General features: G+C 48.5%; 1 protein-coding gene across 23 annotated transcripts in view; it reads right to left on the bottom strand.

Annotated features, from left to right (window-relative positions):
* Positions 1-16,313, bottom strand: part of KALRN (kalirin RhoGEF kinase) — a gene marked incomplete at both ends in the record, with an annotated part of 667,375 nt that overhangs the window by 32,932 nt on the left and 618,130 nt on the right. For 7 of the 23 annotated variants that reach the window (XM_080657236.1, XM_080657256.1, XM_080657227.1 and 4 more), the window contains 5 exons: positions 6,788-7,311; positions 7,612-7,868; positions 9,637-9,875; positions 13,466-13,637; positions 13,991-14,176. In XM_080657236.1, coding sequence (XP_080513362.1) covers positions 7,293-7,311; positions 7,612-7,868; positions 9,637-9,875; positions 13,466-13,637; positions 13,991-14,176 — 873 coding nt within the window. Of the gene's footprint in view, positions 1-2,784; positions 2,845-3,916; positions 4,041-6,779; positions 7,317-7,607; positions 7,869-9,636; positions 9,876-13,465; positions 13,638-13,990; positions 14,177-16,313 lie in introns of those variants that run through there. The other 16 variants (XM_080657255.1, XM_080657257.1, XM_080657244.1 and 13 more) reach the window with 7 other exon arrangements.

Here is a 16,313-nt window from a genome sequence, read left to right as displayed (position 1 = left end):
GCTGTGAAGGATGTGCCCATATCTCCCTAAAATAGTGCGGTGGGACATATGCCAGCTCTGAGGGTAGCAAGCAGTTTGTTTAAGCAAGGACCCTGGGAAACAGCTCCTTATAAAAACCCTTCAATCCACCAAATGAGAAGAAAAGGATGCTTGGGTAGTGACATGCTGTGGAGGCCGGGAAAGAGCCTATACACGGCTGGGAGTGGCATCGACGTGCTGGCACAGGTCAAGGGTAGGCAGCCAGCAGGGCAGGATGCAGCAGCGACCTAGCATGGCACGCACACAGGGCCAGGGGCTCAGCCAGGGCTCCTGACACAGGCTCCCGGCCATGGGAGTCAAGTAAAGCTCAGTAGAGCACAGGGACACATTCCCCAGGAGATAACACCCGTTACAATAATCAGGTTCAGAAGACAGGAGTGAGGCTGGGGACCAGGCGGGCCTGGTAATGATGCCCAAAGCTCTCACTTTAGCAGCGAGTGGCCTTCTGGAGGCGGGCCTCCACCTGTTTCTCAAGCCAGGTCTTTCAAGCACAGCTCTCTCCCAGTGCACCTTTGGCCAGTCTCGTCTGCAATGGACAGTGCACCAAGGTTCTACTTACCTCCCCCTTGAGGACACTCTCAGTGCACACGGAACAGTGTGACTTCCTGTATCTTGTTATTTGTGTCTGAAAATCCTAAACTAGCCATGGTGCTGCTTTCCCTCGGCACCTGCTCCTGTGCTCAGGGTTAGCTTCACGGAGGCAGCACAGTGCAGAGGAGCTCGCTGCCGCGTACGAGGAGCGTATGGAACACGTGAGGGCCGCACGTGCACCAACCACAAGAAATGCTGGGTTCACCCGAATATCTGCAGCTTCCAGCCACGCACCCCTTGAGAGTTCCAGTGCACTGAAATGTGAAAACCTTTAGGACATGCATCAAGACCGTGTTCGGCTTTCCCCGGCTCAGCAACGACAGCCTCATGCCTTTGCTTATGTGCCTCCAGCACCTCTGGGGACCTGCCTCATTCAGCTGTGCAAAGGCTGCAAGCGCTGGAGGAACAGGAGCCTCAGAAATGCGTGCAGCTCACAAAGCGGGGCTGAGATGTGTGTGTACGTGCGCACGCGCACGCTTAACTAAACGCAGAATGGCCCTTGGTGTGTGCTCCTCTCCTGGCCCGCATTCCCGTGCCCACTTCTTCCTCTAAAGGGCAGAGTAGCAAAGCCACGCTTCTCCCCCAGAGCCCCCGAGCTGAGAAAGGTCCCAGATTGCCTTCTGGAACACAGATATCTGGCTTTCCCCTCCCTCCACTTACAGATGGCATCTCCAATACATGTCAGCAACACTTAGGCTGGCGATACAGGGCCACCAGGCATCTATAAGCTGACAGGTGTGGGCCCCATGGGAGCTGGGGCCTATCCCACGGAGCGCAGGGAAAGCAGAGCCAGACCCCCCCCCCCCAAACTTCCTAATGCTCACTTCCTCCCAGCGCGGAGCAGTGCACAGACCCACACCTGCCAGATGTAGCTCTGCGGCAGCAGCCACATCCACAGGGGACTGTTTTGTCCTGGCGAGACTCCCACTTTCAACCGCTTGTCTCTGGCCGATTCAACTCCATCGGCATCCTCCTCAGCTGACTGCCACATCTCGGGCAGCGTGGTCGTTCCTGGGTTTTGTGGTGGTTGTTACAATACGGTGGTGGATTTCTTTGGGATTAGGTCAAATTAGAATAAAAAAAATCCATCTTGTTAAGTGAAAAGCTTAGGGCTATAAAAAGAACAAGTTTTTTGTTTTTAAATTCTCTACTTTGTCCTTAGAGGAAATTTCTAAACTTTTATCCATCATCAGAGATGGAGGCACAGATTTGGAGAAAAGCATTTCAGTTAATTCTGAAAATGGTAGGGAACGCCAACTCCAAGTTTGCTCGAATTCTCTAGGGTTTGCACATTCACAATGGTTTCGTTCATTGGTAGGCCAGGTGAGCGTCCCGTTCCTATAACCCCAGATCGTTTCCAGCCGAGAAGGAGCTGGAAGGTGATTCAAAGCTCTTGTGGGTGGAGGTGGTGGTTCCATCCCACATCCCTGTTACCCCGGGGTGGGAAGGCCCCAGGGCAGCGTTTCAGTCTCCCTGTCTCTAGAGAGGGGGCCTTCTCGGGGCTCTTTTCCTTCAGGGTGGGCACAGCCACTGCCCAGGAGCTCTGGGCGCTGGGCAGAGGCAGGTGCTGGTGTTACTGCAATCGCTCATTTGCTGTCAGCCAGCTGTGCACAGGGACTGGGTGCCAGGTCTCTGCCAAACCATGGTTAGAACATGATTTTGCTGGAGTCTTGAGGGAGGAATAGGTCCCGTTGGAAGAGCCAGATACAGAGAACAACGGGGAGAGAAAAAGAGGAAAGAGGGAGGAGGGAGAAACAGAAGTGGGGGAAACTAAAACGAATGGGTTCTCGTCTCTCAGCTGCAAACCAACCACTGTTCATAAAGCCATTTTCCATGAACAAAAAATTGTGTTCTAAGTTTCCAATAATGAAGCTGGGTGTTTTCTACACAAAGACAAACCCGCCAAAGAAGAAAACAACAAGCAAGCATTTGAGAGAAACCGAAGTGTGTTCTTAAAAAGACACCTAGGTAGAATTTTCTATCAAAATGCAGCTGCATTACGATTGTTTGTTTACGTTGGGATGGAACACCCTGAGAAGCCCTGACATAACAATTTTCCCTTGCCTGACAGGTCACTTTGGCAAGGCCAAGGTCACAGAGCACATTAAAAGAGACAATCATCGTAGGAAATAGGACAACAATAGCTGCTTCTACCTCCATGCTAGTATTAGGGTCAAGATCGTCACACTCTGACTCCTCGGAGCTGTTCGTCTCCTTGGTGGGCAGCATGAGGAAGGGGGAGAAAGAGAACACAGTTAGAACACAGGCAGCTTTTGCTAGAGAGCGAGGAGAACGTCAGAGAAGCGCGGGCAACGGGCAACCGGGCAGAGGAAATCCCAGGCGGGGTGTGGTCGCCAAGGCGGCAGCATGCTCTGGTCAGGAGCGGAGGCTGGGAGCATGTGCAGCCGCTCATCCCACAGGAACTAGCAATGGAAGCAACTGCATGAAGCATGAGAGCTGTCGGATCGAGACTGTGGTCTTCGGTGAGGCTGGCCTTCCCAGATGAGGGTGAAGGAGGGAATACAATTTCTTTTCCCCAAGAAGGACATTAGAATGGGTTTTGGGCGTTCTTATTTTGCTCAGGAAGGGGGGGAAAGTGCCAGGTAGATAACCACACATTATAGCACAATTAAACGTCAGCAGTCTAAGCCATTTTGCAGGGGCAAAGTGTAAAAAAAACAGATCACACGGTTTCGAGACAGGAGGCAACCAGGGTCTGCCGAGGCCTAGACTCGGTGAGAGTAACAGGTGTATTAGTACAGAGCAGACTTGGGCGTCTCCAATGTGCTACCCTTCCCTGCTGTGCACAGGCTGCAAAGTGATGTCTGAATTCTGGGGAAAAGAAATGAAACTTGGCCAAGGACACAGTGGCCCTTAAATTCCAAACCTCAGACTTCACAGGGTTGAGGGTTTGGAGAGCACCCCTAATCTCTTCACCCCACACGTATTGTCTAATCTACGATGCCAAATGGGCAACTTTGAGAACTTTGTTATGAATCAAGCACCTTGCGTTTCTAAGAGAATAATGCTGCAGATAATTTTGCTATAAAACATCTGCACAGTATAAAGTTATGAAAGAAAAAAAAGAATACTTACTTATTTGAATCGAAGTTGCCAGGAGAAATAAAAAATAAAAAATAAATTGATCTTGCATGCAAAAACCTGTTAATCTACCTCCCCTCTGGTTCCCACGCTGGGAAGAAAGATCCCCGTCCCCCCATTGCCTCGTGAGGATGCTGTGGGGGGAGTGGAGGGGGTGGGATGCAGCTCCGGGATCCTTACTCACTTTAACAGAGACTTTGTGGCCCAGAATATCCTTGGGTTTACGAGGCCCTGTGGCTTCATTTTTACCCGAGTTCTCCACTTCCGCCCGCTTTCTCATGCGTAGAGTATGCCATGAACATGACTTCCTGTTGTACCAAAAAATGCACCAATCAAAATGGCAGGTCAGGGCAGAGAGAGGCAGCAGGCGGGCTGGCCACCTGTGGGTGCGTTGGTAGGTGAGGGGCTCCAGTCATGCCCCGGCATCAGAGGCCCTAAACCTACACGCCAGCTCCGTGATGGGCGGCTGACCTCACCTCCAACGGGAAGCGAGCGAGGATGAACTGACCCGCCTGAGATGTGCAAAGTGGACCGCAGCGTTTGAGAAAAACATGAGCACTGGGTTGGTAAACGCTACCAGGGGCGATTTTTATAAAATACTGTTAAGGTCTTATAGGACTAAGGCAGTCCCTTCCTGAGGGGTTTGGTGGATAAGGGAAGAACGGGTGGTGGTGGTAGGGAAGGTTGGGGGGAAATATAAAAGGAGTTTATTCTTTAGTGTTTAAGCTACTGGCACTTCCCCAGGATCAGATATAGAGACCCAAAAGGATGATTTTGAGGTTTCCATCTCATTATTTGTGTTTGGACTGTGGCCACTCCCAGACACTGTGGCGCAGATAGGATCTTCGGGCGCATTTGACTCATTTATCGGGATATCTCAGGATAAAGGGTTTCTGGCCTATGTTCTCCACATCACTGGGTGTTTGTACATGTGGAGCTTGGTCAACCACTAAATGGTCCTAGGGTTTTCCTGTTGGGAGAAGAACCAACTTGTGCTCTCAGGAAGGCGAGGGTGGCCATGCCCTTTCCCACTGTCCTAACTTCTTTTTTCCCATGGGCAGGTGGGGGGAGGGGGACGGTGAGCGCTACATCTTCACAGACCTGCCAAGAGAAGCTCAGAGCAGAGCTCTTGATATGTTAGGACTCAAAGACAAAGACACCAAAAGCCATGTCTCACACGGTACGAATGACCTTGGTCGGCCATAATAATTCCAGGTGTGGCCGCAGAGTCTGAATGAAGCTCTAATAGTGTCTGAAATAAGTGAGGTAAGTGAGGTTGGCTTCCCTTCAGTGTCTCCTGGTCCAGCGTAGGCCTATGCAGACCAGAGCTCAGTGAAAAGAGCCTTCATTAAGGGAGAGAGAAGTGAGAGAGGCATATGAAGTTTAGGAGGATACTCCCAAATGTATAACATCCCCTCCACAAATTCCACGTATGTTAAGGGATTTTAGGAAGTTCTGAGAAAGGTGTCCCCAAAATATTTATCACTAACACACATAGTCAAAAATCCAACTTTCTGAGTAGGCAAGAACAATCATAGTCACATTCTTGAATCTTCTGGGAAAGTGTGCTCCTTTAAAAGGCAAGTCTCTTGGCCAGACCTTCTCTTGTAGCTCCTAAATAGGCAGGCTGTGAGGGACCCCTGCATGCCAGCTCCTCGCCCCACCTGCTGTACCTGAATAAGACCCAGTCAGGGAAGCTAATCTTAGGTGATATCACTCTGTTAACTGTAGAGTTTCATCTCGTATTTTGCTCCAAATCCATGTTTCTAGCCCTCTCTGAGAATACGAGTCAGGCAGGAACTTGCTGAAGACTCCTAGCAGATAGCACAGTGTGTGTGTGTGTGTGTGTGTGTGTGTGTGTGTGTGTGTGTGAGACCCTCTGGGTCATTCGGCATGCTCGGTGAGACACTAGAAACATTACAAACAGTGCTCAGAAGGGGGACTCAGAGCAATACAAGTGGTGGTGGGACAGGCTCAGTTTCATGTTCTTCTTCCCAGGAGAACGCATCCTCATGGTCTGGGGAGCTCCCATCTCTTGGCTACAAGCCCAGGGACTGATGTGGAAACAGGGTTTTGGTGACACTGACCCGTAGGCATCACACGAACTCTGACCTCTGTGGTCACAGCAGGCCCCGGGGGAGGGTATGGTGAGTGTCCTTCACTGATAAGTGACACCCACTCTCAGTCAGCTGCTCGGCTCCACCCCCACCACCCCTTGTGTAAGAGCAGCTGACAAGGAACCAAAGTGACCGATTTGTATCGATTCTGTTCTCTCTCACCCAGCCTGACCCCTCCTACCTTCCCTCCCACAGAAGATGTGAAAAAGTGACCAATAGACTGGAAGGCGAGGAGGAAGACCTGCTCAGAGCCCGGATGATTAGATCACAAGTCATTACGTGTCCATTCTGTAAGGCCACTGATTCATAACAACGTCAATGCTTTGAAGGCCTTTGTTCCCAAGGTTTCTTAAAGGGTACCAGAGCCAAGTGACTTTAGGATAAAATGCATGGGGCCTCTTTGTGCCTTAGGGGCCACTACTGGTTCCCAGGTGGGCCTGTGGTTGCCTAGAAAGGCCAGCGCCAATTCAGCAGCCTCTACCCTGGAGCTGCAGAAAGGGCCAAAGACGCACAGTTCCATCGGTGACCCTGCTCAGACATCTTACAGGAGCTCCTTCCATCCCTGACAGCCGTGACCACACAGCATGGAAAGCAGCGGGGATGCAAGCCAAACACTACCTTCTACTCTAGTCATTAATTTACGTCAGCACCTCGAGGTCGCCCCGTTGGACAGTATCCAATCTGCCTCCTTCCTCCTCTCAGAGGTTAGAGAAAACCAACAGGGGCTTTTTAGAAGGGAAGACTGGGTGGGGTTGGAGCCTTAGCAACTGATTGTGTGGAAAAAGACTGTCAGTGCATTCAATCAACTTCGAAAGTATAGAAAAGAAAGGAAAAGGAAAAGGGGTGGGGTGGGGAGAAGAAGAAGAAGAATCATTTGCACATTTAAAAGTCCCAGAATAGTGAAATGGGGAAAAAGGGTCAACTAGTCTTGAACCTCATTAAAACATGCTCATGGTGAAAATTTATTTTACATATTTAAAATAGTACATTTAAAATTATTAGTTACATTACAGGTACAATGATGAACATTGTGACTCTCCATTATATTGCACAGCCTGACTTCATCCATATGGGTTTCTTTAAATAGTGCAAAATACTTTATACAGGAATGTGTTCGGAAGGGTCTTTGCAACCAAAATAAGGAAAAGAAATATCTTACAAATGACCATGAACATATATTAAACAAACAGGGGAGGGGAAATAAAAAAAAAGTACAATCTGTACAGAGGAATTGCCATAGACAACCAAAAAGTTCCCTCTCTCCTGGGAGAAGCAGCGGGCCTCTGACCTGCACAGGTCTGGCATTTGTGCTAAGGTAATTTTTTGGTGTCAATCAAAAAATATATATATATATATCAGCAACTTAATCCAATATAAATAGAAGTCCAGTCCAGTGAATCCTGCGGTGGGCCACGTGGAGCCACGGAAGGCATGCTCTGTCACCTAGGGTCTCAGTAGGGCTCTTTTCTTAGCGAGAGGGAGAAAGAGAGGGGGAAAAAATGAACAAAAATTATAAACAAAATGGAAAGGAAAACCACCGCCACTACCATCCATCCACAAAAACAAAAGATTCAGGACAATCCAGCCTGGATGCCGGGCTGCGGTGGCTCCGAGCCCTCAAGCATCGCTTCTGTTGGTGGCGCTGTCGCGAGTAAGCAGCAGTAATTCCCTACCGTGTGTTTGCATTTTTGTGTTCTTGGTTTGTTTTGGAATTTTTTATATCCACATACTCCTCTCCCGGGGAAGCCACCGAGGCACTTACTTGATGCTCCCGTCACTATTTTCTGCTGCCGCCGTGGCTTTGGCGAGGGGCGCCAGGATGCTGCCCGGGACCCAGCCCTCGGCCGCGGGCGAGTGGTCGCTGGCAGGCTGGTACACCAGGCACATGTTCTGCTGGTTGACCGCGAGGACCTGGACCACCTCACCTTGGCTCACACAGATTTCATTCTCCTTCAGTGCATAGTAATCTTTGATCACGGCCATGGACGAGGTCCCATTGCAGCCTCCCAGGTCGCTCTGCTGTGAGACAGGGCGAGAGGGACCCAGATACAAGAAGGCTGGGGCACACAGCCTGCTCTGCATCCCATGTGGGTAAAAGCCCAACCTCCCTCTAGCAGGGGAAGATGATCTTGAGTAATGACATTATATTCATAAACATACGCTTGTTTCATACAACATATAGGGTGTCCCCCCAAAAATGTATACACACACTTTGAATAATTACAAAGGCAGTGTTTATTAAAATACACTTCATTTTCAAAGTTGAGCTATCAGGTGTTCAAGTGTGTATCTATTTTTTGGGGGACACCCTGTATAACCAAGGGTAAATAGGTAGAGATACTGCTGGCCTAGGTAAAGATGTAAACACACCTTCCATCTGGAAGCCCCTCCCTAGCATGCAACCTTCCTGACTACGTCCTCTGATTAATGGAAGGAAAAGCATGGTACTGGCACAGGGGCACATGAGCACCTGGGCAAAGTGAGGTCAGGACAAAGGTCAAGCTAGAGGTCATAACCCCAGTGGAAAAGAACACAGACCCTTTGATACATTTTTTTCTTCCTTTTGAAAAAACATTGGTTTTACTCTCTTGCTACATTCTGACCCTCCTTGAGACAGGATTAACAATGACCCATTTGCCCAATTCAAAGGCAAGGTCATGACCTATCCTGACCCAACTCCTGTGGGGACAGGACTCCTCCAGTTTCCCCTATTCGCGTTTATGGTCTTTTCACAGGGCTCTACACCAGGGAAGCTGCTTCTAGACAGACCCGTTAAGCCCCAGGGAGGCCTGGCTGCCTCATAGAGCATGGTGAGAGCCAGAAATGCTTCAAAAAGCTTGACAAAATGCCAATGTGATTTCAATTTATGCACAAGAGCAGTGGGTTTTAAGGTGGAACATCATTTCCAGGTGATGTGATAAAATAGATTGGTACAGTTACTCTAATACAGAACTGAAGTCAGACACTGTTAATTAAAAAAAATCAGTATCATCTAATAATTTGGGTAAAAAGTATAAAATCAGAACATGTACACCAAAATGTTCCTATTCACAGACCCACTGAGTTCTGGAGGAAACTGAGGCCTAATCTGATTCACTAACTCGCTGAGGTTCTAGAGCAAGTGAGTTGCAGAATTTGGAATGGAAGCCAGATTCCCTAATTCCTCATGTTTCCTCTTTGTTCTCTTGCTCCTACTACCTGGTAGGATGAAAGCAACTGTGTAGACTGGGTCTACACTTACGTCTGTGGCTCTCCTCATGGTGATGTCTGCATGATGGATTATCAATGATAAGCGTTTAATCCAAGACTGGCTTCCCATTCACACACACACACACACACACACACACACACACACACACACACAAGTAACTTCTTGCCACATTAACCAGTGGGTGGTGAAGAACTGTGAGTCGCTTCGGCAGCTCATCATTAGAAAAGGCAATGTCTTTAAAATGTCAAACACCAGAGTGGTAACTTTTAGATGATCTACATACAACTCTCTATTTGGTGTAAATCGCCTGTTTTCATAATTGCTACTACAATAACATCTTACACTTTTATGGAGTTTCTGCTGATGACCATAGCTCCTGAACACAGTGTCTGAGCCAGAGGGAACCGGTCTAACACACTCAACTTGCAGGAAGAAAGGGGAATAATTGAGACTAGTTCGTATCCAATGGGCTCTTCCTGCTCAAAAGATCAGCACAAAAAGATGCTACTTCCTACAGTGAGCCCTGAGGCCATGCCCTCAGGGTGGCAAGGATGGAAACAATGGGCTGTCACTTACCTTGCTGGCCTCAAACTTGTCTCCAGGCTGGTGGTAGTCAAACCCTGGACTGCCATTGGAGGTAGATATCTTCAGGGGTGGCAGAGAGGGGTTATAGCTGGAGCCCTTCGGGGGCTTCTCAGAGCCCACAGGGATGGAGGAGTAGGGCCGGGGGCTGGCCTGGGGAGTCCTGGCAGGTGGGGCCCTCATCACAGCTGAGCTCCTCTCCTTCCGCTGGTACTCAATGGGCGACTGCAGTGCTGCAGAGAAGAGTGACGGTTACTCTGAGCTCTGGGGATCCCGCAGGGTTTGGGAGCTTCTTAGGTACAGGCTCCATGCCAGGCACAATGGAGATACAACAGGAAGACACTACCCTTGTTGTTAAGGAACTTATCTACTGTGAGAACTAAGAAACCTACCTGAATAATGAAAATACAAAGCCCAAGTAGCTGCCATAGGTGAGGTGCAAAGTGTTGTGCGAATGGAGGGAGTGTGTGGTGTGGGTGCCTGCGTACAGGTGGTGGCGATAAAGAACTTCAGAGGAGGGCCGGCTGTCGGGCTGTGCCGTGCAGGCTCTGCAGGAAGGAAGCAAATATGGCGTGTGCCTGGGATGGAGTCATTACGTGGAGCACCGGGCCATGGGTCTCCATGGAAGAGGAGGTGAGGCAGGTGGGGGAGGCGGAGGTGCCATGTGTCTCCATGGAAGAGGAGGTGAGGCAGGTGGGGGAGGCAGAGGTGCCATGTGCGAACGAGCTAGAAAGCCAAGGCTCACGAGTCTGGATTTGATTCTGAAGATCATGAAAAGTGATTGGATTCATGAACGTGAACGTTTTAAATTCAGGCTCTCTCACCATATCCAGGCTTGGAGGACATTAACCTTGAAGCAGTTGGGAGGAGAGACTGGAGAGGCTAAGATGGAAACAAGCGAGAGGCCCGACTCCAGCAGTAGCAGTGGGCATGTGGAAGGCATCTGTGTGGCAAGTGTTCCGGAGGCAGACTAGGCTCTGACCCAGCCTAGGTGGCAAGGAAGGCAAGAATCTAGGGTCACACTGGCTTGGAGACTGGGAGAATGGTTGTCAAGGAGACAGAGGAAAAGCTGATTTGAAAGGAAAGACATGGGCTTTGTTTCACTGAGTTGAAGATAACAAAGTTCCAAGGTCTGAGTCCTAAAGAGGTACAGCCAGGCAAAGGCCATCCCGGTCAAATTCTGCAATGACGACATCAAGGACTGGCCCGATAATGCTGGTTTTATCAGTCTTCACTGTAACAAATACTTCCGTGTGTTACCAGCTGGGGCCCAGAGAACTTGCCATTATAAGAGTATTTCTATAGTGATCAGTATGAACTTCAACAGGACCCAGCATCGGCCACACTGCCTTCCTATTTGAGGTCTCAGGAGGGTAAGACAGGCTCTGAGATGCCCGCACAGGTCTCTGTAAGCAAGCCTGGCCCTGGGCCATCGTCACGTCCTTGTCTCCCGAGTGTGTCCAAGTTGTAACAGAGCAGGCTCTGCCAGAGCCCAGCCTGTCTCCCTGGAGAGAGCTCCGTGGACTTAGATACCGAGGTGTCTATAATCTGGCTCAGCAATAGTTCCATAATTCACTAACATTAGGAGAAAGGTCTTTTGGAACCAGGGCAAAGTCTGAATCACTGCTCAAAGGAATGCAGTTCTATGCTTTCAGCAGAGAGACTTAAGTCGAGTTGTAAAGCAGGCCTTGTCGGACTGGCCTCCCAAAGCAATACCTGCTACATGGAGTTGGGGTGCTCACATGTTTGCATCGGTCTGTACTCTTAAATAAGCCACCCCCAGAGCCCGTGTCCGGCCACCAGCCTCCATGTGCATACCTTAGGCCTTCGGATGGGGAAAGCTGTGCCTCTGCTGACAGGGTTTGTTCCCAGCTGGGAGGTACAGCGCTTATACCCGCTCCTGTTTCTTCCTTTACTTTGTTGGCTAGAGAGTCACACATGTGTGTTCTACAGTGGCAACTCTCCTGCAGTTTTGTGGTTAAGAACCTAATTTTAGGTTTTACAGTTCTGGGTTCAAGTCCCTTGTCTTTGTGACTTTGGACAAGTTTCTTAACCTCTCTGAGCCTCTTTTCCTCACCTCAAAAATATATGATGACAGTACTTACCTTTCCATGTTGATGTGAAGATTAAATGTGATATTACATGTGAAATGCTTAGCATGGTGCCTGGCACAGAGAAAGGATGGCAGCTGCTACTTCAATTATTTCCGGTTTCAATCTTATTCTCCTCCCTTATTTTTTTTTTGTCCTGAATTAATGCACTTAGAAACCTCATTCCAGCTTAGAGTCTATTAGAAATTCCTGATAGAGTGAAATTTAATAAATGTATTTTATATATGCACATATTTTTTGTATGAAATTATTTTATCAGCATAAGTGTTAATTCACAGTTGTATATTCAGACACTGTAAATTATATACAACTTTCATTACTATTCCTCAGGGCTAGGCTGGTGTTTAATTTTAGACTTTTTAGAATGAAAATAAACCTAGAGATCACTTAATTTTTTTCTCAAAGTATTCTATAGTTGGGGGACCAGGGGGCATGACCCAGAAGACTTTCTGTAAGTGTGAAACTGCTCCGAAGTCTCATGCTCTATCTTAAGAAGTCACAGCATCCTTCGATATGATTCTTTTTGTTTTAAAATAAACACAATGCGTTAAACCTCTTATCAGGGAGTAAAACTGATACTGCAGGGAGGTGTGCCATGTTTTCCTATTTCCAGGGCGGCTGGCACGCCATGGCACATGCCAGTGTGGGCGAAGCACTGCTTCTCCTTTTCACAAAATGAGCTAACTGAGGTCCAAGGAAAGGTCCTCAACTAGTATGTGACCTTTAACCTTTCCCCACAGCACTCAGGCCTATGCTAGACATCGACAAATGATCCATTTGCATCATTTGACAGGTTCCAGATTGTAGTTCTGGCAAGGAGGTGACACCGTGGAGGGAGGTGTGTGTGTGTGTGTGTGTGTATACGCACATACAGGCCTATGTGCTTGCTGAGTCTCCAGACTTGCTTTGTTACTGGTTATATTTTGCCTTCATCTTCAAGCTCCATTTCTGCTCAGAGAGACACCTGAGCTCATAACTACACAGATTACCACTAGTTTAACCCTGTACACGTCCTTTCCCACACCAAGCTCAATGTGAAGAAGATCCCCGCAGGGAAAACAAATAAAACGATGTAAATAAGATAGTGGCTCCACTTCATTCCAGACCACACAGCCCATTAAGGGGACTCCTGCAAGGTCCACAGAGAGCTATATCCTCGGCGTCACCAATCTGTTCTAAGAAGTTCAAGGTATTACTGAAATTTGAGTGTGATCACCTCTTATTGGAAGAGAGGACTTGGCCAGGCTCTCACACTGTTGGGAGCAGAAGGGGCATTTGAACTGATCTGCCAAATTCCCAGTCTCTAGATTACACTGGAGAACCTGTGAGAGTACCAGCCATCGGCCACCAAAGGGGAAGGCACATGTCACTGATGTTGGCCCCTAAGGGAAAGAGGGGGTGCCCGTCTCTGACTTTTGCCCCAATTATAACCAGCCAGTGATGGTGGCCACGAGGCACATGCCCTATGTATTGGCTATAAGGGAGTATCCCTGCCCTTGGAGAGACGGGGCTTCTTTATAATGCTCCATCTGTTTCACTTGCGCATTCAGGTTCAGAAAAATTCTAAATGAAGCGTTTCTGAAAACGATGAATTTGAACTCCATATAAAATGTGATCTGGGTTCAGAACTCACCATAAGCCCAGACCCAGGGAAGCTCAGGGGTGTGGGGTGCCATGAAATTGTCCTGCTAGAAGCCAGGCCCAGGACCCACCATTTAAGAAGTCTCGCTGTGTTTCTAAGACTTGGCTGATGTCCTGCACCCAGGCCTGCTGGATGTCAGCGTTGGCGGCTTGCAGAATGACCCTCTCCGAAGTCTCCCTGTTCATGAGCGCAAACTTGCAGGGGTCATGGTCCACGTCCTCCTCCAGGACCAAGTGATTCATCTGGAAGACACCAAGGTGATCTGTTCATATGTAAGCGGTTTAATAAAAATCAAAAACGTATCACAGTTCCCATGAAGCTTTTATTTCAGGAGGTGTTTCCAAAATTTTTCCCTGGATCCAACAGCTAAGTACTTTGGTCTCTGTCTTAGAGACCTGCAGGATCCTGCTACAGACAGGCACTCCCCTGTCCCTTTTTCCCACAGATGCTCAACCTTCATGCCCGAAAGGTTAGGAGGCTGAAAGATCTTCAATGTTCAGGATCCTGACTCAATTTCATGCCTCTGTCTCAGGGAAGCAGCTCCCCCCCAAATTTGGCTCTTCTCTGTCCCTTCTCAACCCCACGGGATCCTCACCTTGATGCTCCTTTTGAACATGTAGCCCGGGGTGACAGAGCCCTTCCTGAGCAGTTCGCTGAAGATGACAATTTGCTCAAAGAGGAACACACGCCGCTCCTTGGTCCGGGACTGCATGCCTGCATCCAGCTCAATCACGTAGAACGTGTCCTGCTGCAGCAGTTTCCCCTGAGCGGTCAGTGTGCCCTGATAGAGTGAAGGGCTGGGGTGAAGCAAATGAAAAACGGGGAGACCACCACAGCCCTCTGGGTTCACAGATTCTCCCCTCTATGGACATGGACAGCAGACGTGATACCCAAACCCTCTGGGCTTAGTAAGAGACTGAATTAGGACCTTACTAAGCAGCCACAAGGGCCATGAAGGCAAAGGCAAAGGGAAAGGAGGCTACGGAACTACTAAGCAGCAGCCTGAGGGTAATGCCAGAAGGAAGGTAAGATTATTAACTGAAGAGATGTTCAGAAATGACACTGGCCCTTACGTTTTATTACAAGGAAAATAGAAAGGAAGTGGCACTTAGAGCTCAAAGTGACCTTTCTGTGCCTGAAGCTCTGAGAAGTGTGCCTGCCCGGCTCCCTTGCAGCATGGGCCAAGGACATGGAATCCTCTAGTGGCCAGGTGCTTAGAGCCAGCCGTGGCCAGGAGAAGTGATGTAGGCACAAACACACCTAATGTGATGCATTGGGCCCCTCTTTTCTTCTGTTATTTCAAAATGGAAGAAATGCTGAAGCCTTAGTCTCCTACAGGCTAACAGCTAAAGTTTGGGTCCCAGAGATTTATCCCCAGATTTTATAAGCTGATAGGTATTTTTTGGGGGTCCATAATCCTTTTTTTAAAATTGATTTTTGAGAGAGAGGAAAGGAGAGGGATAGAGAGAAACACCATTGTGAGAGCAAGATATCGACTGGCTGCCTCCTGCATGCCCTCCACCGGGGATTGAACCTGCAACCTGTACATGTGCCCTGACTAGGAATCAAACTGGCAACCTTTCAGTGCACAGGACAATGTCCAACCAACTGAACCACACAGGCCAGGGCCTGTGATCCTTCTTTTTTTGTTGTTAATCCTTACCCGAGGATATTTTTTCCATTGATTTTTTCAAGAGAGTGGAAGGAGGGAGGAAGAAAGAAAGGGAGAAAGGTAGAGAGGGAAATAGAGAGAGAGAGAAACATCAATTTGTTGTTCCATTTGTTGGTCTCTGAAGAGACCACTGACAAGAGGATCAGCATCTGATTCGCTGCCTGATTCACTTCAGACTTCACAGGAACTGTGCCTAGAGCCAACTAACATTAATTAACATTAATTGGTTGATTCTTGTATGTGCCCTGACTGGGATCGAACCTGCAACCTTGGTGTATCAGGACGATGCTCTAATCAACTGAGCTACACGGCCAGGGCTTTCATTTTCTTTTCATGTTCCTGAGAAACACCTTCCCTCTGCTTGGATCATGGCTCCTCATTGTCAAGGTCAGCAGCCAAACAGGCTTATCTCTACCCCGGTCCAAAGTTAATAGTAAGCTGGTGACTAGCAAGCTAGGAAAGTTCTAAAAGCTTTATTAATATTACATAAAAGCCTGACCCATAAGTTATAGCTCTGGCGTTGCTCAAGGGAAAGCTAGAGGATTTAAAAGTAAAGGGGCTATCTCCTCCCTGGGCCAAAGCCATGGACTTCAGAAGGAATGGAAATATGTTCATGATCCTTTCCAATTAACTGAAGGAATGCAATGCAGATTCTCTGGGGCTCGAGGGAAAAAGCAGATAGTGGTACTTGATTTAAAGGAGAAAATACTTGCCCTAGCCAGTGTGGCTCAGTTGGTTGAACACCACCCTGTGCACCAAAAGGTGGCCGGTTCAATTCCCAGTCAGGGCACAGTTCCTGTGAAGTGTGACGTGAATCAGGCAGTGAATCAGATGCTGATCCTCTTGTCAGTGGCCTCTTCAGAGACCAAGAGAAAGTCAAGTCAGACTCTTGCTCAGAAAACATGGGGCCGTCAAGGTTTAAGAGCAAAAGGAGTTATTTGCCTTGTTCAGAATAGCCTCAGCCCTGGCATAACTCCAAGGAAAAAGGTATAAAACTTCATCTAGGATGACTAAAGAAGCACTGTGTAAGAAGTCAGGTATGATGCTGCTGTGTAACCCTGCTTACTCTCCTCCAAGGTCTACCGGGCAGAACTGGGAACCTATCAAAAAGAACAGCAAAGAGGCTCCACATACTTCCTGGACACAACAAAGCAATGGAGATCAGACAGGGACACCAGGATGGGCTGGAGGGGCAAGGAGGCCACAAGAATTTGTCTCAAGAACACCATGGATCCAACTCAAGAAC

The sequence above is a fragment of the Plecotus auritus genome, assembly GCF_963455305.1.
Source record: "Plecotus auritus genome assembly, chromosome: 2".
NCBI classification, from domain to species: domain Eukaryota; kingdom Metazoa; phylum Chordata; class Mammalia; order Chiroptera; family Vespertilionidae; genus Plecotus; species Plecotus auritus.
Note: the sequence above shows the minus strand (reverse complement) of the source record. Positions and strands in the feature narration are given on the sequence as shown.